Source organism: Vitis vinifera, chromosome 13 (genome assembly GCF_030704535.1).
Source record: "Vitis vinifera cultivar Pinot Noir 40024 chromosome 13, ASM3070453v1".
In the NCBI taxonomy this organism is placed as follows: Eukaryota; Viridiplantae; Streptophyta; class Magnoliopsida; order Vitales; family Vitaceae; genus Vitis; species Vitis vinifera.
The window spans coordinates 7645728-7669058 of record NC_081817.1 but is presented as its reverse complement, the minus strand read 5'-3'; the positions used below and the strand labels follow the sequence as shown (position 1 = coordinate 7669058).

The 23331-nt window shown below is 31.4% G+C and overlaps 2 protein-coding genes across 3 annotated transcripts; one reads left to right on the top strand and one right to left on the bottom strand.

The window, feature by feature from the left end:
* The first annotated feature begins 994 nt into the window (after positions 1 to 994).
* On the top strand, positions 995 to 1717 carry LOC104881180 (B3 domain-containing protein At3g25182-like). The gene has a single exon (XM_010660437.1). It carries the CDS (start codon positions 995 to 997, stop codon positions 1715 to 1717), a length of 723 nt encoding a protein of 240 aa, XP_010658739.1.
* A 9804-nt stretch (positions 1718 to 11521) lies between these two features.
* Positions 11522 to 23072, bottom strand: LOC100246189 (probable phytol kinase 1, chloroplastic). Of its 2 annotated transcripts, none has more exons than XM_010660378.3 (6): positions 22644 to 23072; positions 12614 to 12681; positions 12465 to 12521; positions 12173 to 12288; positions 11987 to 12101; positions 11522 to 11884 (listed from the first exon to the last, which is right to left on the bottom strand). In XM_010660378.3, the coding sequence occupies exons 1-6, from the start codon at positions 22932 to 22934 to the stop codon at positions 11698 to 11700; spliced, it is 834 nt and encodes a 277-aa protein (XP_010658680.1). In that variant the 5' UTR covers positions 22935 to 23072; the 3' UTR covers positions 11522 to 11697. The 2 variants fall into 2 exon arrangements, with proteins under 2 accessions (XP_010658680.1, XP_002269950.1); XM_002269914.5 differs by having other exon boundaries at positions 12390 to 12521; positions 22644 to 23065.
* Positions 23073 to 23331: the final 259 nt, after the last annotated feature.

The following is a 23331-nucleotide window of genomic DNA, read 5'->3' as shown; positions in this document are numbered from 1 at the left end:
TTTTTTTTTACCCCTTTCACATGGGATATGTTAATCCCATGTTATGGTATGAGATATACATATATCATATATCAAAATTTTATTTATTTATTTATTTATTATTTATTTATTTATAATAATAATATACTCATTCTACAAAAATAATTTTTTTTATTATAAATTAAATTTATGATTAAAAAAGAAAAACTAAAAAAATATTTATAAAATAATATTAATATGTAATATATAAATTATTTTCATATATTAAATAACATAATATTAAAAAAATTATTTGAAAAGTTTAAATATTTTAATCATGAATTTGGTTAAATATAGGATAAGATAAGTGATGAGATAACTTATCTCAACCCATCACCAACCAAACATAGCCTCATAGATTAAGAAAATATCTTTAGTTGTGTTTCCTTTATAAAACTCCTTTTTTATTTTTTTATATTATTTTTATTATTTTTATCAAGTTTAACTAGTCCGCTACTTTAGCAAATGATAATTTTCTCAAAGTAATATAGTAATATCTAAGGATCATACTCCATTAATATTTAGGTCTTGTCACTAGTTCTATGGATAATGTTAATGTTAATCTTAATTAAATTAGGACTATATTTCCTTAATTAAGTGGGCTTATTTTATTATTTTTACTCTATTAGGTGATTGATTAAATTATGAAATACTTTTATTATCCTAGTTTTATTAGGATATGAAATTATAATTTAATTAGATATTAAATAATAATTTAAAACCATAGTAAAATCCCTATAAAATAATATTCTTGAAATTGTGAAAAATTATTATCTTAGTAAAATATAAGGATTTGATTAGGATTCAGTAACTTTTCAAATTGAAAGACTTGTTTCTCAGGGACGTCATCTATATATAAGCTCTCTCCTGCCATACCAACAAGAACAAGAACCCACTTGTAACTTTCCAAATTGAAAGACTTCTCTCTGGCTCATCATCTTGTCATCCCAAGAAGACCAAGAAACCCCGCGCTTCAATGGATTCTGTGGTAGAAGATGAGAAGAAACACGATCAACGTCTTGAAGAAACGATGAAGATATTGGAAGATGGAGATGATCAGTGTCTTCAAAAAAAGATCAAGATCAAGAAGCGGCCACCACGGTGCCATGATGATGATGACGACGACGATGATGATGAGGGGGTGTGTGTTCAGGAGAAAAAGAAGCTGATGATGAAGAAGATGATGGATAAGGCAATTTGTTCGTCTCCCCATGCAACGCCAGAGCTCCCTGTCATCCTCAGGAATCGGATTAAGGCTCTAGGGGGTTCTGATGTCACTTTTGTAATCCAGAAGCCTCTCTTCAAGAGTGATGTGAGACTCAGTCAGAACCGTCTATCCATACCCTTGAATCAGATACAACAAAGTTTCCTCACACCTGAAGAGAGCGAGAGGTTGAACTCAGGAGGAAACGGAAAAAAATGTGCAGATATGGAAGTGATGTTGATTGAGCCCTCCCTTCATCGAGAAACCATCAGTCTGAGGAAGTGGGACATGAAGAAAGCTTCCGGAAATTCTACCTCAATGTATGTGTTGGTGACTAATTGGAATTCGGTTGTACGGAGGAATAGTATGAGTAAAGATGAAACGGTGCAGCTCTGGTCTTTTCGAATCAAGTCCAAGTTGGGTTTCGCTCTTGTAAAGAGAAGACTACAAGATGATCCTAGGAATAGTTCATTAAGGGGCATCCTGGATAACTGATATGGATATCAGGGACAGACAGGGTAGGTGTATTTACTATTTAATAGAAGATGATAAACCTCCCTAGATGATAAACCTCCCTGGATAATAATTGTCACTAAATTGATTTTCCTTTTTTTTTTTTTTTTTTGCTGATTATGTAGACTTTTAATTTTGATTGAATGTTAATAGAAACATTGCCATTCCCTTCTATCTCCCTTTCTCTATTGCTATTTGTCATTTTTTAATTATAAGATGATTTATAATTTTTTTTTTAAATTCATTTATCTATCTATCATATCACTCCAAGAAAGAGTGTATGTTTATATATATTGCTACCGTGTATTAACTAATTGCAAATATCAGATATGTTTATATAGAGTCAATTCTAAAGTTGTCCACATGGGAATTTGACTGCTAGGGCAAGACCAATCTTGAGGATCAATAAAACCAACAATATCTATTCAGGTCCTCCGCTGCAACAGAATCAGGCTCAACATCTGGAACCGATAAAATTAGCAAGAAGCAACATTTTGCATTCGTCATAGTCAATTTCGTTGCATCATTTAGATGTATACCATACCATCTAGTGTAATCCATAGACCTGTGCAAAGATCTCAAAAGAAGAGGAAGGGTCAGTGACCTTTTTTTCTCTACTTCTATGTTTACAATTTTGGGAACTGTCAATAATAAAGAGAGAGACTGAAATGGAATGAGGATTTAAAGGAGATATTATATAGAGGTTAAGATTTATGAGCTGGGAATGGTGTGAAGATACTATAAAAATAAGGTTTAGATAGTAGATGTAAAAGCCTATAGGTAGTCTAAATATATGGAATAATTCCACTTAGAAGTAGGGAGTTGATACTATCAATAATTTGAGGAAACTGAAAAACTATGGTTTTTTATGGGTAGCACAATATGATTGAATAATGATCATGTACTAAAAAGTATCAATCCCCTCAAGATCATCCTTTGTGCAAAATTATTATATAGTAAGAAAACCTTGAAGGGTTCAGGAAATGAAGATACATTAGCGAGTGTGGTATCACATAGCCTCAAATTCCCAAAAGGCCCTATGGTTAGTTTTCATGCAAGAGATTTGACCAGGGGGGTGTTAGTAAAGGAGCCAGAGGATTGGTTAGAAACATTTAAAGGGTAGATATGAAGAAACACTCTCTTTGAAGGCTTGAATTGGGCTCTAATACACAGTGCAGTACCCTTGGAATTGCCTAATTTCTGTGATGCTGGAATTGGTAGCACTGCAATTAGTGTGCAGAAAAAGGGGAGTGCTAAGTTTGATTATAAGGACTTGAAGGACACAACAAAGTGTGTGGAGTTTGAGCTGTTCTAGCTGAAACTATCTCCAGATGGTTTGAGCTTCTTTTCTGAAGTCTTGAGATTTTTCACCCTTGCTGTAACTAAAAATACACTGCCTGTCAGTTTCTGCAATAATGCTATCTTCAGTTCATTCATCTTAGAATAGTGGAGCTAGATTTGCTTGAGACCCCTTTGAGAATCTGCTCCAGCATGTGAGCACAATTAAGCTCTCATTGCTATGTTTATTGTTTTTGACATTTCTCTGGCTATTCTCGCATGACTGATCTGATTCTATTGCTCCTAATTTACCATTCCTAAAGCCTGAATCACATTTTACATGTGTAAGCGTCTGTAAATTTTGAATATATAATGGAAATTAGAGAAAAACCTGTACATTTCGAAACTCCATTTTTCTTGTTTAAAAATTGGGAAAAGAATTAATTCAAATGCAATGGGAACAATACTGCTCTGAAGAATAGAACTCTGGATGGGAATCATGTAAATGTAAATCATCGAGAACTGAAAATGCATGTCAAAACTATAAAGAATGAGCAGAAAGAGGTTCTTCCATCCATTGATAATGTGGTAGAGAAATCAGAAAAAGGTAAGATTCTTCTGCCAGGGAAGGGTGGGATTGTCCGTCAAAGTTTCTCATTCTGTGCTTGAAGTCAATCCAGAGTGCATTGCAGCAGGATGTAACCTTCAATCGCAAAGAAGACGAGCCTTTATTGGTTAATGAATGGGGAGTTGAGTTATTCATCCGGAATTGACATATTGGAGACAAGTGGAGCTTGTTCTTCCTTGGATGATTTCTACTGCTGCTGATGCTATTGCAAGAAAGGAGAAAGAAGGTCTATTCCTCACCAGCCCCTTTCTTCTCATATTTTGGAATATCCTTGGTTTTAATAATATGAAGAAAGGGCATCTCACCTCTCTTTGTATTCTTTTTTTTTTTTTTTAGCAACAAAGAGAATAAGTTTAACTTATCCTCCTTTGGGGTGCTATTAGATTTTGTCACCCCAATAAGTTAGCTTTTGACAGTCCCTATTTTTAAAAATAGTTTTTAAAAATTATACAACTAAAAACATTTTTAGATAAGTTATTTTTAATTTTGAAATTGTAAATTCAATTTATGTAATATAACCTTAATTTAATTCATGTCTTATTAAAAATAAAATTAATTTTATAATTGTAAATAAATTAAAAAATAAATAGTTTTTAATAAAATATGAATATTAATAATATAATATAATTATAAATTATATTTTTAATAAATATTATACAAATATGCCCTGAAGAACTGAGTCACTGCACATAAGAAAGGGAGTTTATTGCAGAAAATTTGAAACTATCCTCACTTGATCCTACTCCTCCTCATCTTTTGGAATATCCTTCGTTTTAATATTATGAAGAAAGGGCATCTCACCTGCCTCTCTTCGTTTAATAAATATTTCCATTTTAATTAAAAAAATTCAAAGTGGATTGATTCTAAATGCAAATAGAGACAGAATGATGGGACATCATTTCTTTGAATTCTTATTCATCTTTTTGAGCAACAAAGAGAATAATTTTACTTATCTTCCTTTGGGTGCTGTTAGATTTTTTCAGTCCAATAAGTTAGCTGTTGACAGTCATCTTTTATTATGCTCAGGTGCGTGCATAGTGCAAGCCTTTGAAGGCTCTGGGAATACATACAGTGAGTTTACGTCCTAGTGCCTCCTTGGATCACCAGATTCACGGGTAAATATAGAATTTTAATATTTGTTTTTATTTGTTATTTTAAATCTTCACCTCTCTCTCTCTCTCATGCAGACTCATTAGCAACCTTTAACTTTTTCTTTTTCTGAACAAAGGGTAATAGTTGGTTAGTGAAAACCATAGTATGTCTTTTGACTCTCAACATTCCTCCAATGGTCATGTTTAAGATAGTACATCTTCATACGAGATAAAATCTTACTTTAGGATTATTGGAATCTTTGAGAGTAATAGTTGGTATCTTTATGGATCAACCTAGTCTCTCTTTAGTTTAGGCCCCAATCTAGAATAAATAGAACCTTGTCATCTTTTAGTAGAAAGTTTTTCTTTTTATCCCCTAAGTTATCAAAGATTGACATCCGAGTTGAAGTTTTACTAATTCTGTCAAAGAGAGATTTCCTAGTGCTTAAAGTTGGATTATATCCTTCATATCTACTTCAGTTTTGATATGGCTTTGTGCTCACTTTTTTTATTGATATGCATGAAGGAGTTAGAACAAATCCCAGACCAGCCTTTGAGTTTTTTACCTCATACCCTTCTCTATTAGTATCTTTTAAGTTTCAATGAACCCTTACAATCTTTCTCCAATAACCAAGATCAAGTGTTTTCCTAATGTGACAAATTTTTATTAGTTGAAGACTACTTCGACTAGTAACTTATAGGCATTAGGATCAAATCCTTTCCTCATTACACTTCATGGGATGTTTTCTATGCTCTACTTTGTGATCTTATGAGAGTTTAACAAACCCTTTTAGAGAAGGTTTTGAAGGCTTTGAAACAACCAACTTTGTGAGTGAAACAATTAAACCTTCAAAATCCTTTATTGAGGCTATGTTACACTACAAAAGAGGATTGTCCTTTTTCTCTAGACTTAGGTACATAATAAAGTATAAGGGTATATCTTGAAGATTTTTCAATTTATTTGATAGGAGAACTCGTTTATCTTCCTTTAGACTTTAACGTGTCTTAGATTGGGCTTAGACTTTCATGTAGCTCATGTTCACCAAGAACATAATGCTTGATCTCAAATTGAAAACCCCTTAAACTTAATCTTCAAATCTTCAAATGCTTGATCTTTGAATCTTCAAATCTTCTAATCTTCAAATGCTTGAAAAACTCCTTAAATCCTTGAAGTGAACTATCTTCAAGTTTTCTCAAGTGTGAAGTCTCTTCTTATTTGTCCTATGTGATTTTGAAAGTTAGGCTTTTATATTTATTGGTTAAGAGAGCCATATTTGAATAGTTTTTCTTATTTCTTACAAATGTTATTTCTTGACCAAAGTAAATATTTAGAAAGATTTTGAGGCATAGTGGAATAGTTTTAACCCTCAAAATATTATTCTTTAATTAAAAATTAATATTTAAGAAAGTTGAAAAGTATATTTAGATAGACTTTGATTTGTTTGTTTAATGAGAATTGATATTTCCCTTTTTATTCATCAAACTTATCAATTTTATTTATTAATACAAAAAGAATTAATACTTATTTTTTCATTTATCAAATGCACCAATTTTATTTATTAACAAGAATTGATATTTACTATTTCACTTATCAAACTCACCAATTTTATTTATTTTGATAATTATATTTTAATTATCATAATTCTTTATTTCTATATTAATTTGAAGACAAATTATCTACTTTTGTGTGGGGTCCATGTAACACATACCATAATTTGATTTGATATAATTATTGTCAAAGTGACAATTTTCATTTTTGTTACACCTATTTTGTACTATATACTTTTTTATGACATGAGAAGATTAATAAGTGGTCAACAATTTTTTACCACTCTACGAGGCAAATGAAAGAAATTTTGATACCTTTATTTTAAATTTTTGCTATCATATTTAAAAACTAATGGTAAAAACATGTTATTTATAAATGATTTTGAAAATTATTTTTAATTAAAAATTAAAATAAAAGTGTAACCAAAATGTGTTTCACTTTTTTAAAACATCATTATTATTATTACATTTAAAAAAAATTAACCTAGGTTTAATTGGTTGAATCGGATAAAATATGTACAATTTAAGTTATCATATCTCATTATATGTATTATAAATATTATTTTTAATAGAATATATTATCTTGGAATATTATATCTAATAAAAATAATAGCGATATGTCCTCTTATGTTTATATTTGGTTTTATAAAAACATTCGAATTTTTATATATTGATTTTTTTTTTTTTCATAATCTCATCTTTGTTCGTATTTGATATTATATCAACATAGGCTTTAAGTAATCAAGGTTATTACCAAAGAAAATAAGTAAGAAATTCTTTATCTAATTCACTAACAAGCACAATAAATAATAATTGATTTGAAAATAATGAATATAAAAAATAAATATTTTATATGTGATCAAGGTTCATAAACTTCACATTTAGAATAATAATTTTTTTTACTACCAAATACTTGTTTAATAATTTTTATTAAATTTAATTAAATAGTTATCAAATTACATTCAATTATTAGGAATTAATTTTTTATCTAAAATTAGAAATGGATGTGACCCGCTTCGACCTGACCCGGTCCAGCCCAATTCGGGTTTAGATGATATTCCCGTAGTGGGCTTGGATTTGGGGGTATTGAAGTTTAAAACCTGAAGGGAAACTTTGTTCCACTCTAGCGTTTGGTTGATGAGAAAGTGTGGGAAAAAACAAAGAAGGAAGCAAAAACAAAAAAGAAGAAAAGGAGGAGGAAAAGAATTTGAAAAGCAATTTAACCGAACCTAAAAGATGAAGACGAGTTCAGGAAGAGTAACGTCTTCCGGTCCAATCTCTCTCTCTCTCGAAAGCAACCTCAGTTCTCACAACCTTCGTGGCCGCCGAGACCGGAGCCTCCCAGGCCGTCGCCGCCTACCTTGGCCGCACTGTGGAGGCGTTCAACGAGTTAACTCAACTCCACAGAGAGCTGAAAGGCTCAAAATCCAGCCGCACGCATAAACGAGACAATGAGGGTCACAAGAAGAACGAGAGAGAGGAGAGGAGTAGTTTGGAATTTGAGGAGAGGAGGGAGAGGAAGAAGAGGGAGGAATGAAGCACTGGGAGGAACAGGAGAGCAAGAAGAAGAGGAGGAAAAGCGATTAGGAGATTGGTGGTCGTGGTTTGGAACTTTGGAGGAGATTGGGGATGAGCGTTTGGCTTTGTTCAGTACAAGTTCACATTTATGATATTGAAATTTTAATGTTTTTTCAGAGTGATTTTGTTCATTTCATATTTATCATTGTTAATGCTTTCATTCCCCTGCTGTGAGTCGTTTTTACTACAAGTGCTTTTAATCATAATGTTTTATAAAAGTAATTCTAAGAAAATCATCAATCAAATATTCTCGAAAAAAAAAAAAAAACCAATGATTTTCAAACATTACAAATAATTTTTCAACCGTTTTTAAATTAAAAGCGTTTTTTAAAATGACCGTAATGTGGAATCTAAAAGTAATTAGTTCTTTTTTAAACTTATTGTCAGAAGGATTCTAAAAGTGATTAATTTGCTAGATAAAGTGGTGTAAATAAATGTACATCTTAAAATAACTCACATTTTAATTAACTAGACCTAATTTTTTATTGATTTAAAAATTTATAAAAAAAAAAACTTTAAAAAGTGAGTTTTAAGTTTTTAACTTACTAATATAAAAATATAAAAAAAAAACCTTATATTTTTTAAATCGATATTATCTTTATTTATTTAAAATATATATATATATATATATATATATATTATTTAATGAGTTATCTAATTATTTTTAAAAATACCTCAATTACTTGTCATGTCATTAACAATAAGTAAAAATGAATTTTAAGGAATAATTAAATGATTTATTGTATATATTTCAAATAATCTTTAAATAGATAAAGATAATATCAATTTAAAATTTTTGAAGTTTTTTTATTTTTTATTTTTTATATTTTCGTATTAATGAATCAAATCCCACTTTTTCCAAACCTGTTCCTTGAAAGTAAAACGACTAAAAATAACAAAAATGAAAAACCTATAAGAGAAGAAAATAACAAAAATAAAAAAAGTAGAAAAACATACATTTGACCAAATTTTTAACTAAATCAAGATTAAGTGTATTTAATCAAAATATTAACCTTAAAAATAAAAATATTCTTAAAAAAAAATATAAATTTAATTTATATTTTTAAATTTTGAAAAAAAATCCAAATTAAAACAATTTTTAAAATTAATGGAAGCCTTTAAAATTCATATATATAAAATAAAAAGTTATTAATAAATTTTAATTTTAAAAATAGAAAATAAAAAACTTAATTTTCATATAATTATACATTAAAAAGACAATCACTTAATCAAATTCTGCAATCAGAATTTTTTTTCTCCAAATTAGGGATTATTCCCATATACTAAATTGGGAAGCTTTTTATTTGCGTTTACTCATCACTCTTTACCTAAATATAAAATAAAACTAATATTAAAGTAATTGTAAATTTTAAAAATCTATCATGTTGTCGTATGAACAAGTCACATTCATCGTAACTCCATCCTATGTATTCAAAATAATTTACATCCTTACCTATTCTATTTAAGTTTTCAAAATTTTTTAAAGTGTTTTTAAAAAAGTGATTTTAAATTTTTTTAATTATATTAAAAATAAATATATTTTATAAATAATTAGAATATTATAATCCTTTTAGAACGTATTTTATTAAAAAGTAATTTTATTATTATTATTTATATATTACAATTAAGAAAATTAAATTAAATTAAATTATTTTTTAAAGTTAATTTTATATATAATTGGTGTGAGACTAGACAAGACAATCCGAGCTTTGACCCGAAATAGTGCGTTTTAAAAAAAAATTCCAAAAAATAAAGTTGTTTTGAAAATAATGCCCGATCTACTGCGTTTGTGCCACATAAGCTGCCATGTCATAAAACCGTAGTTGATGACTACGGTTTTATTTTTCTAAAGTGGTTATAAACTATAGTTACCAACCACGGTTTTAACTTTAAGTTTAAAGCCGTAGTTGGTGACTATGACTTTGACTTTTTTTTAAAATGGTCAAAGTCGTAGTCACCAACTGCGGTTTTAACTTTATATATATTTATATATAACTTTAATTTTTTTAATAAAAATATTATATTATTTTGATTTTAAATATACTTATTTCATTATTTTAAAAATAATAATATATGAAATTAAATAATTGATATTTTTAATTTGATATAAATATATTTTTAAATTTTATTAAAATAATATACTCTATATTTAATATAAATATATTTAGTTAATTATATTTAAATATAAATAAAATATAATAAATTATGAAAGCCTATTAAAAAACAAATAATATAAATTATTATATTAATTAATAATTTTTTATATATTATATGTAAGTGATATATAATGTCACATGTATATAAGTTCAATTAAGTTTAAAATTTATCATATTTTAATTTAAGTTCATAATATTATATAGATATGATAATAATTTATTTATATATTTAAATAAATATGCTAAATTTATATATATATATATATATATATATATATATATATATATATATATATATATATATATATATATATGTGTGTGTGTGTGTGTGTGTGTGATATTATATACTATTTACATATAATATATAAAAAAATTATTAATTAATATAATAATTTATATTATTTTTTTCTCCAAATAGGCATTTATAATTTATTTATTTTAAATAAACATAATTTATTATATTTTATTTATATTTAATTTTAATTAAATAATTATATTTATATTAAATATAGTGTCAATTGTTTTAATAAAATTTATTTATATATTTAAATAAAAATGTGATAAATTTTAAACTTAAATTAAACTTTTATATATATATATATATGTGTGTGTGTAAGAGGCATTAAATACCACTTATATATAATATATAAAAAATTATTAATTAATATAATAATTTATATTAATTTTTTATTTTTCTAAATAGGCATTTATAATTTATTTATTTTAAATAAATATAAATTATTATATTTTATTTTAATTAATTAATTATATTTATATTAAATATAGTGCCTATTATTTTAATAAAATTTAAAAATATATTTTTATATCAAATTAAAAATATCAATTATTTAATTTCGTATATTATTATTTTTAAAATAATGAAATAAATATATTTAAAATCAAAATAATATAATATTTTTATTAAAAAAATTAAAGTTATATATAAATATATATAAAGTTAAAACCGCAGTTGGTGACTACGGCTTTGACCATTTTAAAAAAAAATCAAAGCCGTAATCACCAACTACGGCTTTAAATTTAAAATTAAAACCATGGTTGGCAACTATGGTTTCTAACCACTTTAGAAAAATCAAACCGTAGTCACCAACTACGGTTTTATGACATGGCAGCTTATGTGGCACAGACGCATTAGATCGGACATTATTTTCAAAACAACTTTATTTTTTGGAATTTTTTTTTAAAACACACTATTTTGGGTCAGACAATCCTATAATCTCAAACCTATATAGAAAATGTCTACAATATATAGAACAAAACTATAGTCTATAGTATAACTGGAGCAGACACGCAAGGAACACAAAGGACATATTTCAGCACTAGTTTTGCCTTTCTCTGCTCCAGATGAAGTGATAGTAATTCTCATCAAATACAGAAATTCATGCAAAAACCATTAGGAAGTTCAAATTATTGAAATATGAGGATAAGAGTCATACACTAGATACTTACAGGCCCGAGAATCCCATTAGTAGCCCATCAAACATGGAAGTAAAGGTGCTAATGAAGAGAGTCCTATTCATTCATTTCAAGAGTTTTAGTACAATAATGAAGGTATGAGGCATGGATTTATAGGGCAATTAAAAGCCTCGCAACCAACTAAGAAAAATAAATAAATAAATAAATAAAAATAGAAGGGAAGAAGTTTAATGTTTCTAACATGACGAGTCAAAAGCCAAAACTCAAAAATGCCATTACCATGCTTGCCAAAGGGACGGATATGTTGTCATCTACTACCTTTGTAGTAGGGAGAGACTCAACCACTGTTGCCACCAAGGAAATTAATGCAACTTTTTCCATTGTCCAAAACCAATCTAACTGGAAGTACCCCAGGGCTGAAAAGTAGTGAAGCATCCTACAAAATGAAGGAAAATTCTCATGCCAAGTTCGAAAATCCTTATGGAGCAAGTAAAATACCATCATTGACGTTGGCGGAAAGAAGGGGTTCAAAACCCACCCAATTGAAATCAAGAAGCCAAATACAAACATGGAAATGCTACCAGCCCAGCTCTTCTGTTGATTATAAGGAAGCTTTAGGGACCCAAATCTTCTTCCCATGATGTCAGCAATGCCTAAAACCACTGAGTCAGAGATAAATGATTGGAAGAAGAAACAGACTGCCAAGTTGGACAAGAGGAGTTACCATCCCCACCACACATCATTGACAATGAGATCACCCCAATAGGAGACTCACGCCAGAAGACCATAGTGCATACAAGCAAAATCAGGACGTAATATAAAGGGCCTCTAAGCAATTCCCTGCAAGTGTTAAATAATGAAGCTAAATCACGGATAATGTCCCTTTGAATCAAGAAGAAAGGAAGTCATAAGAGCTTGATGATGACAATAGGAAAAATTACTCTGGCTTTCCTTCTCGAGTAACAGATTTTATGAGTCCTTCATCGGTAGCTAAAGAGAGGCCATATATGACTAACCTTAAGCAATTGACAACAGGAACCAAAGAAGCAAAGTAGCGAGCCTCTGTTGAGGTGCTATTTTAGGATTAAAACAATCAGGTGAAGTAGTGTAAGAATATCAAAATCCAAGCAAGTCTAAGAATGTGTCTTATATACAGAAAGCAGACCTGAAAATTGACCAAGAAACCATGAAAAGCAACCCAGACAATATATGGACCAGTTTTCTGCTCAAACTCTGCTTCAAATAACAGGGAGATGAAGAAGAATTGTCAATGAAGAAAAGGAGGCAGCATTCTAAAATGAGAGAACATTTTACCTCAGAAAAGAAAATTACAAATATAACTTTCAAAGTTCTATGTTCTTCTCTGTTGTTTTAGTATTAGAAATGCAACATCTGTTTGCCAAGATACATAACAAAACTAATAATCTCCTTTTCATGGTCAAATGTCTAGTTGGTGACTGTTGTTTCAGAGATGGAAGTTTCTGTTTGTTAGAATTGATTATTACCTTTCACGTTTGTGTTTTGTTACTCCTTGTACACTCAAATTGTGTACTTGGCTTGTGTCTCCTTCTGCCAGGAGCTTGTTCGGTACATATTTTATTTGTGTATAAAAAAATAAAAAAATAAAAAGCTTCCTGTTTCATTTTGAATAAAGATCCAATAATGCATGACGTCAAATACCCAAGCTTCTTTTCCTAGTTTCACCAAAAACAGGCTCCTGTCCCAAGTTCCTAAAAGCTAATAAACACCACATTTGTCCTTCAAATTCCAAATGTGGGTTGTAAAATTCTTCAACATACTAAAATTGAGGACTTCCTACAATTCATAATTCCACAATTCTGTAAGGAAACATCCCTATTCTGACACTCCAGTGGTCCCATAAGTGACATCTGCATTTGGCAAGAATTTTATGAACCAAGAATTTCAGTCTCACTACTCAATAAGTCCAAATAAGATATTTCATTTCAGTGATTGTTAATAAAAACTTTTGTTAAAGAGTTATTAGTAGTTATTTAGTAAGAAGTAGTTTAGTCTTTTTGTTTCTTTTATAAAAGTTTGTATAGATGCTTTGTACTCTTTTCTTGAAAAATACAATACTATTTTTTCTCTCACTCAACATGGTATCAAAGCAAGTTTGATCTAGAACCCTAATCTTATGGGGAAAAAACCTAGCCTTAACACCTTCCACTATCCTTCTTTGCACTGCTACAGTAACATATTGTGACATTGATACAATAATTTGCTATAGTGCTGCTACATTGGTGATCAATGGTTTTTCATCGTTTATCATATCAAAACAAAATTTATAACCTAATTCAACCATGCTAAGATAACTCGTCCGATCAAAAATGGTTTTTAGCAAAAGTTACGATAGTATAGTCATTTTAGGTGTCGTCCATTAGGATGAATTATTTTCGGTAACTAAGGCTTGAATGGAAGGAAAATAAATGATAGTCATCAAATGAAACTGGATTGACAATTCATGATGAAATGAAAATAACAATGATTTCAAATTGGGAAGAACTACAATCAAACTTTGAGAGAAAATTAATAAACAACAAACTCTCAAAGTTAGGATTTTCTAGAAAACAATCTCAATGATGAATAGGTGGTAAGATCTATTCTTCATCGAGTTACATTAAGAATCTAAATTCCCATCTAAACCGAATTTTGATTTAGCTTTAAGTCTAAATCCAATTTTTCTTCAAATTAGGTGATTTAATCTAAAAGACCAATTCAATTCATGTGTATTCCATTCATCTTAAATCATCTTCCAATGATTCATACAATGCAACTATTCAATATCATTAAATCTAGTTTTAAAAATTTAATGAATCTACCTAGTTTGCACTGTAATAGTCATTCAAAACAATTTGAAGAGGAAACTCTCCAAAATTCAATTAATCAATCAATTAGATTAAATTACCTTTGCAATCAAAGTTCATTTCGCTAATTCACCATAATTCTTGCCTTTAGATCCTCTTTTCTCCGAGAAAAACGAGATTTAGTCACTCATGGTTGGAGATTTGATCTCACAACACATGTTTAGATACCAAGAAAATAAGAGGAAAAAAAAATAGAGAATTCTATTGAGAGAGAGTTTCTAGAAAAATTCTAAAATCAAAAGTGCCAAAAAGCTCCTTATGAGAAATTCAAGTTTTTATTTATAGGCTAAGTTCAAATGGACACTTGACAACTTCACATTAGTCTTCTAGAACTTTCCAGATTCAAAAATTTGGAGTTTAGCATCAAAATCACCATTTCGCATGATCTTGGATCATTTCACATAAGGACCATCATTTTTGCATAGTCATGCAAAATTCCAACATGAGCAGTAGCAGCAGGTGGCTTTTTGGATCATTTCATAGCTTCATGCGAAATTTCTCACAGTGGTGCGAAATCCATTTTTTTTATTGCAATTGATTCCTCTTTTTGATCCAATTTGCACAGTCATGCGAAATCGCAATATATGATTTTTTAACTCCTCTTTGTCATTTTTTCAATTTTTTTCTTTTGACTCCAAGTTAGCTACCTCCAATCAAACCAAATCTTGATCCAAACCAATAACATTGCTTCTTCCATTAGGCACTTGGCTCATCATCAACATTATTTGCCCTCTTCAAGTCGATTCATCTCTTTTGTCACCCATTCATCAAAATCACACCTCAAAATTACTCCAAACATCACAAAACTTGTTAGTAACTCTTGCAAGGGCAACAACCATATTAATTGGATATTTTAAACATAATTACTACTCAAAAGATGTGAAATGTATGACAATTACTATTTATAATATGCTCTTCTTAAGTAGTAATTAATTGGTCTGCTACAATATTGCCACAGTGACATCCAACAATAGTACCTACGTGATTGGTTCTAACATGTGATTCAAGTATAGTGCAACCATGTGTTAGTGTTGACGGTTTCCTAACATCCCTTTGTTTCAATTTTTAAGTGCAATATTCTTTCTTTTCTTCCTTCAATAATTAACAAAGATGCAACCTAGCAATAATCACAAATCTGGAGATATTGTTGGTATTCAGATTACTTTAGTTAAGCTAAAAGGACCTAATTATTTATGATGTGCTAAAGTCGTGAGGGTGTATATTAGGGAAAACGAAAAACTACATCTCATAGAAGATCCTCCCCTTGGGAATTTAAAATTTTTAATGACTAGAAACAAGATGACTTCATGATTATAACATAGTTGTGGAACAATATGGAACCCTATGTTAGTGTTAATTTCATGTTTCTAAAAACTACTAAGTAGATATGGGATGTGGTTAGAGAGGCATACTCTCAAGAAAAAAATATTGCAGCAATCTATCAACAGTATGAAAATATTTTTAGGGCAAAACTGAATGGGAGACCTTTGAGTGGGCACTATGCATCCTTGAAAGAGATTCGGGAAGAATTGAATGCATATCAACCATTGTATGTTGATGTTGAGGTTTAAAGAAGGCAAAGAGAAGAATTCCAAATTGCTAAACTTCTTTCTAATCTTGATTTTGAATATGCTAAGGTCAAACATAGTATACTTGTTAGTAAAAAGTTACCATCTCTCAGTAATGTTTATGCTTGTCTTCAGCACATTGATCTACAATCCTTTTCATCTAGGAATGATTGTAAGGATATTTCTAAACTTAGATCCACAAGATAAGGTAGAGGTGGTCCTTTTATTTGAGGTTGAGGACGAGGTTTAGGAGGAGGTAAAGGCAAAGGTAGAAGTGATAGGCAATGTTCACACTATGGTAGGACTAATCATACCTATGATAAATATTGACATGAGTTCAGCCATCTTACATGGGCTAATTAGGTTGTCTCTTTTTTCGATGGTGGAGTTGATGTTCCTACTCTTGTTCAACCTGTAAGTGGTAGAAGAGAGTTTATTACCTTATCTTTAGATGATAATAACAAACTAGTGCAGACTTCCTTGCGATCCAACATCAATGCTCCTACTACCACCTTAGCACATTTAAATACACATGCCCTTCTTAATTTTGGTTAGTTTTGTTCCACTTAGTTATAGATTTGCAACTTCTTATAATATGATTGGAAAGTCCTCCCCATTTTCTCAAGGGGGTAGAGGGGGTTGGAACCCTTGTTTTTCAAGAGCCCTAAATGATTGGGAGATGGAGGAGGCGGAATTATTTTTGGGGTGTCTTCATGGGAAGAGAGTCATTGGCGACGAAGATGATAAGGTAGTTTGGACTGAAACAAAGAGTGGAATTTTTTCGGCTAAGTCTCTATACCTTGCTCTAGAAGCGGACTGCCCTAGTTCTTTCCCATCTAGCTGCATTTGGAAGGTGTGGGTACAACCCAAAATCAGCTTTTTTGCGTGGGAGGCCGCATGGGGCAAGGCGCTTACCCTAGATCTTGTTCAGAGAAGAGGATGGTCATTGGCTAATAGATGTTACATGTGTATGGAAAAGGAGGAGACCATAGATCATCTGTTGCTCCACTGCTCCAAAACAAGGGCCTTATGGGAGTTGCTTTTTTCTTTGTTTGGGGTGTCTTGGGTGATGCCGTGTTCAGTTAGAGAGACCTTGCTTGGTTGGCAGACTTCTTCTGTGGGCAAGAAACACAGGAAAGTGTGGAGGGCGGCGCCCTTGCATATTTTTTGGACGGTTTGGAAGGCGAGAAATCGTTTAGCCTTCAAGGATGATGTTATATCAATACAGAGGTTGAAATATTCCTTTTTATGCTCGCTTTGGTCTGAGGCAAAGCTGTTTATAGTAGAATGCCCTCAAACTTTGGTGAATTTTATAGATTGGGTGGGATCATTGTAAGATGTTGGGCCTTTTGGTGGGTGGGTCTTTATATGTTTTTGGTCTCTTTTGGTGGCGGGTGTATAGGTTTGTATACCTTACATAGGCTGTATACCTTGAGTCGCTCTTTAGGCGTCTCTTTTTAAATGAATTTTCTTTACTTATCAAAAAAAAAAAGTCTTCTAATACATCCTCAATCCTTTCTCGTTGATGGGTCTTCTTCTTATGTTCCTAAAGTTTCTATTAATTTATTATCTACTAGTCAGCTTACCAAGCAATTTAATTGTGTTGCTATCATTTTTTCTTATTGTGTTTTTTAGGATCCTCGCACAAACAAGATGATTGGTGGAGAATTAAAGCAAGATGGGCTTTATTATCCCTATAGTCTATATTTCAATCTCATGGTAGGAAGATGTCTGATGTTGTTATTGTTTCTTTGTTATTGCTCCTCTTCAATGGCATTACAGATTGAGTCATACTTCTTTTGAGCAGTTACATTCCTTGGGATTGTCTTCAAAGTAGTCCAATAAGCTTGAGTATGAGTTGTGTGAACCTAGCAAACATCATAGGTTATCTTTTCCATCTAGGATTAATAATAGAGTCCAAGTCCTTTTTTTTTTTTAATAGATAGAAAGAAGATATATTAAAAAGGGCCACTAAAATAGCAACCCAAGATATGCAAAACGTATACAGCTACCACCAACAAACACCACAATAAGCCAAAGTTACAAAAAAAAAAAAAAAAAAACGGAACTAAACCAACCCACCCTCACCAAGGGCCTAGCCAATCTAGAAAACTAAAAAGAGTTAGAGGAATATCATCTATACACCCTTTTGTTTTCAATCAAAGACAACAAACAAAAGAACCTTTTAGATTTTGGATTGAGAGTTCTTCCCCCTCAAAGGTGATTCTATTTCTTACCTTCCAAATAAACTATGTCACCCTAACAGAGTCTCTCTAACTGACGATGGTAGTACCTAAGACACCCCAAAAAGGGCAAAAAACAACTCCCACAAGACTCGTCTTTACACAATGGACAAGGAGATGGTTTATGGATTCTTCCTTGACATGACACAAAAAGCATCTATTTGCCAAAGACCACCCCCGTTTTTGGACTTGATCTTATGTTTCCCAAGCGAAGAAGCTAACTCTAGGATGCACCCACGCCTTCCATATGTTGCTCCAAGGAAAAGAGATAGATGTCCCCGGCTCCAAGTCCTTGCTTTATTTCATTCAAATGTTTAGGGTCCATGTCGCATCCTTAATGTTCAGGAGTTTAGGTACTTTGTTAGTTTTATTCATGATTGTTCTCAAGTCACTTGGTTATTTTTACCTAAAGAAAGGTTTGATTTGCCTCATGTATTGAAACCTTTTTATCAAGAAATAAAAAATCAATTTGGTAGTTCAATTGGCATTCTTCGATTTGATAATGCCCTTGAATAATGATTGTTCTCTTTCCTCTTTTTATACTAAAAATGGAATTGTCCACCAATTTTTGTGCATTTATACATCCCAACAAAATGGGATTGTTCAAAGGAAAAATCGCCACTTATTGGATGTTACCAATTCTTTTATGTTTTATATGAGGATTCCAAAATCTTATTAAAGGATTAATGACAGAAGCACTAATTCTTGCTTTATTGAATTTTGACAAACTTTTCATCTTAGAGTGTTGTACGTCACATGTGGGAATAGGGGTTGTTCTTAGTCAAGAAAGAAGAACTTTGGTATTCTTTAGTGAAAATTAGCCTAATGCTAACCATTATGCTCAACTTGTCCTCCCTATCACTACAAACAAGCAAAGAGTGCAATTTCCATAATAAAGTCTCCTTAAGCTCCCAATAGTTGAACTATCTATCTCAAAAGGCGGGGACTCCATCTACCACCCTCTATAGTCTGTTCCCATGCTTGTGCATTAAATAGGGTGTTTTATTGTTAACTATGATCAGGACCCAAATCATAAGATTCGAAGAGCTAAAAAATTTGTATGGTAATTGATCAATATTTCAGTCATATCATGATGGAATTGCATGGAATAATCAAATAGAAGGGGTTGCCAAACATGGTGCATGATGGTTACTTATTTAAAAGGAATTGATAATGCATAAACCTGGAACTGGATTGAAATATTCTAGCATGTGTCATTCAAAAATATATGAACAAACCAAAGTAGTCAATCATAGCTTGGGTAACAACATGTTAAGATGTCTTGTCAGAAACCATGTGAAGGTTTGGAAACCTATCATACCACAAGCAGAATTCACCTACGATACTTCAATAAATGGGCCCATGAAGAAGACATCATTCGAAGTGGCCTGTGGTCTCAAACCTCAACATGTGCTTGACTTAGTTCCACTACCACAAGAAACTACACCGAGCAAAGATAAGGATACCTTTGCTGTACACATAAGACAAATCATGAAGAAGTTTGGGCCGTCATCCCAGCTAGCAATGAATTATATGCATTAGAGGCAAATTTACATTGACAGGCCAAATAATTTAAAGAAAGGGACATGGTACTAGTGTGTTTGAGGCAACAAAGATTTCCTAAAGGTACTTATCACAAGCTCAACTCACGGAAGTTTAGACCATACAAAGTTCTAAAGAAGATTAGTTCGGATGCATACTTGATAAAGTTGTCATCAGATTTGCAAATCAGATCAATCTTCAATGCCCCTAACTTATTTTCATATGAAGGGTTTAACAGAAAGGAAATTCCAACTGAAGTCTAAGTGCATGAACTTCCTAAAAGGCCATTAGATGTTATTGAAGACTCATTAGATGTCAAGGAGGTGAGGTTAAGAAGAGGCAACCAATATGAGCGATTTTCAGTGAAGTGGACGGGCAAACCAGCTGGTGAAAATACTTGGTTTGCTGAGGTAGAGTTGAGAAAGACCAATCCTGCAATATATGCTGAAATAGCAAAAGTTTTCTTGTTGGAACCAAGTTTTTCCCTACTTGGAGGAACTGATACAAGAGCATTCAAGAACTATGTTAAGGCCAAACCACCTTAGTGTAATGAAGATAAAATGAGTTTACAATTTGGAAAGAAATGAGATTAGATTTCCATGTATTCAAGCTTCCTATTATGATTAGACTTTATTTATATTCTAATTAAGATTTTATTTTTATTTTATTGGCTTGTATTTAATATTTTCCTATTTGGAATAATTTAAGTATGATTAGGATTGTTTTCCTATTATATTTAGGATCAAAATTAACTTTATAAATACCTAAGATTATAGACAGTTATTCATTCATTACTCATTGAATAAAATTAGTTGTTCAGAAAGTCTCTCTTGAATTTATTCCAAGAGTCTTTTTTTTTTTCCTTTTATTTCTTTCTCTATTCCCTCTTTCCCATTCTTTTCTGCTGTATCACAACCACTAAGAAAAGGGGACGTTGCCAGATCATGTTTGAACATCTTCATCTTCTTAAGCCGAAGATGAGTATCTCAGTAATTAGTAGCCTTAACTCCCAAATTTCTACTGTTACCTCCTCACTAAAAAATATTTCACTGCCAAAACAATAAATTCTACAAAGAAAAATAGACTAAAATCTTGGGGTCACCTAATAATAGTTTTTATGACGTTAGAAAAATCTTATGGAGCTAATATAGAAAGTTGATATCAAACAAATAGGTGGCCAATTATAATTTGTTGCTTATGGCATCTTTTATGAGTGTAGCACATTAGTCACAATGGATTATTATTATGATGATGATAATTGTTATTACTACTAATACTACTACTTCTGAAAAAAGTTTCAAATTATTTGGATAGGAATTTACGAAAAATAAAAATCATTACTTTAATCTAGTTGCTTTTTCTTAATTGATTTTAGAATGTGCTTTTCTTTTTTCTCTTTGACTTTCTCAACTTTCATTCTTAACTTCAAAATCAAATTTTAGTAGTCAAGTTATAACTTGATTACAATTATTTTACTTTTGCAAACATTTAATCTGTTATAGTATTGCATGAATAGATAATGTTCAATTGATGTTTAATTTGAATGGGTACATTGATAATGCAAAAAACATTTTGACTTGATAAACGAATGCTTTAAAAAATATTGATTTTGTTCTCATAATTGAAACTCTAAGAGAAATCAAAATCTAACATATTTTGAAAAGATATTAAGGATAGACAAATATGCTTTAAAAAATAAAAATAAAAAATCATCTTTTACACATGCACTCATTTTCAAAATAGAGGATGCATTGTTTTCTATAGCTTAAGCCATAACTTTTGAAATCGCGTTGTTAAACATAAAAATTTAACCATTTAAGCCAAAGCAAACATACTTACTTCCATGAACTATTATATAAAATGCTTCAATTGTTTAAGGAAATGACTGCCTCAACAACATTAATTTCAATAACCATGATGACTTACAACACTACTCCAGCTAAAATTTAACTTATTGGTTTAATTTATTTCTTGTTTACCAAGAAGATGATAAGTAAATTGGTATGATTTATTTTTGAAAAAGATATGTGGGAACACTTCATGGGACTCAATTTTATTTAGTTATAAAACTTGACATATAGAATTCAAGACGACACCAACAGGGAATAGGTTGAAGGAACCAGACACCATACAGCACCCAAAATCCCACAGCCAAAAAGGAAAAAAAGAAAAAGGCGGAAGCTCCTGCAGCATACAAGCAGAGGAGTCTTTAGGTAGTCTTTCCCCATTTCCAAGCTAGGTTGGCTAACTCCTTTCCTGATTGTATTGTACTTCCTTTCCATTGACTAAACCACCATTGGCCAGTTTGTGATTGATGAACCAATCTCAGGGAAAAGGTTAGATTTGATAAGTGTGTTCAGATACAAAAATGATCAAGGAGCTATTTCACTCGCATGCTTACTGCAGAGCAGAAGTGAGTAATTAATTGACCAAACCCATGGATTGAATTGATCCTAAAGCCAACTGAGTTCCATCTATGGTGGGAAGCTTAGGATTGGGGCATGGAGTAGTTTCTTTTCCACCAGGGGAGGAACAAATCCATGGAAGCTAGAGACACTATCACATATTTTTATCATATGCAATTTTAATGAGTCTTAAAGTTGAGTCGGCTGGACGGGAGGCAGCAACAGAAGACTCACGAGTTAAATGAGTCTTAAAGTTCTGTTGGCTGGATGGGAGGCAACTACAGTTCCTATTGCATTTAATGTGACACAAGTGGCACTCGGCTCTAATTATTCCCTTCACAAACCAGTTCAAATCATTAACAAAGTTTCAGCAATACAAAGAGCTCAAAACCTCTTCAATTCAACAACACACATCAAAATTCTCTAATATCAGACTTCACTTGCATCAAAAACCTCTTCATTGTAGCCAGAATGAATCAAAAAGTAGTTCAAGAACCGTATTTTCATCATAACAAAAGAATTCAAATCAAAGACAGAGAGAGAGTAGGCGACCTGTTCAATGATCTTGCGCTGGGTGAGATTATCGAAAGTGAGACCGAGGCCGTAGGCTCCGGCCGTGACCACCGCGGCGGCTCCGGCGTCCTGGAGCAGCGCAGCTGTGCGGAAAGTGAGAGGGCGGGAGCGAGGATGCCATGGAAGAGCATTGAGAGAAAGATTAGGGTTTGGAAGACGGCGTAAGGAAGAGAATCTGGAAGTGGAAGTGTAACTGTAGATGGAGAAGGATATGGCTGTCGGTGTTGTTGATACCACCCAGCTCATGGTGTGAAGCGATTGTCTCCCCATTTTTGCTCTATACAGCTTCTTTTATGATGACTGAGGAAGCATTAATTCCCCAACAGTCACCGAAAATGCAGGTTTGGGACCCAAAAAAAGCCAAACAGTAGTTCTCATTTAGTGTGCATAAAAATTTACCAGTAGACAAGCCATTTCTTTACGACCATGACTCTAGATAGAGCAAATGCGTGCACAAGATTTCTGCTTTTGCACCGAAGTGTACTTTCTAAACAAGACTTCTAAATCCTTTTTTTTTTTAAATGATAATTTTACTCACTCCCTCCCTGGGTTTTAACTAACGGCAATCGATTCTCGTTAATTTGAAATTTCATTAAATACTTTTCTTGTTTTTAATTAGAGGAAAATGAGGTGAAAATATTCCAAAGAATCCAAACCAATAAGAGTG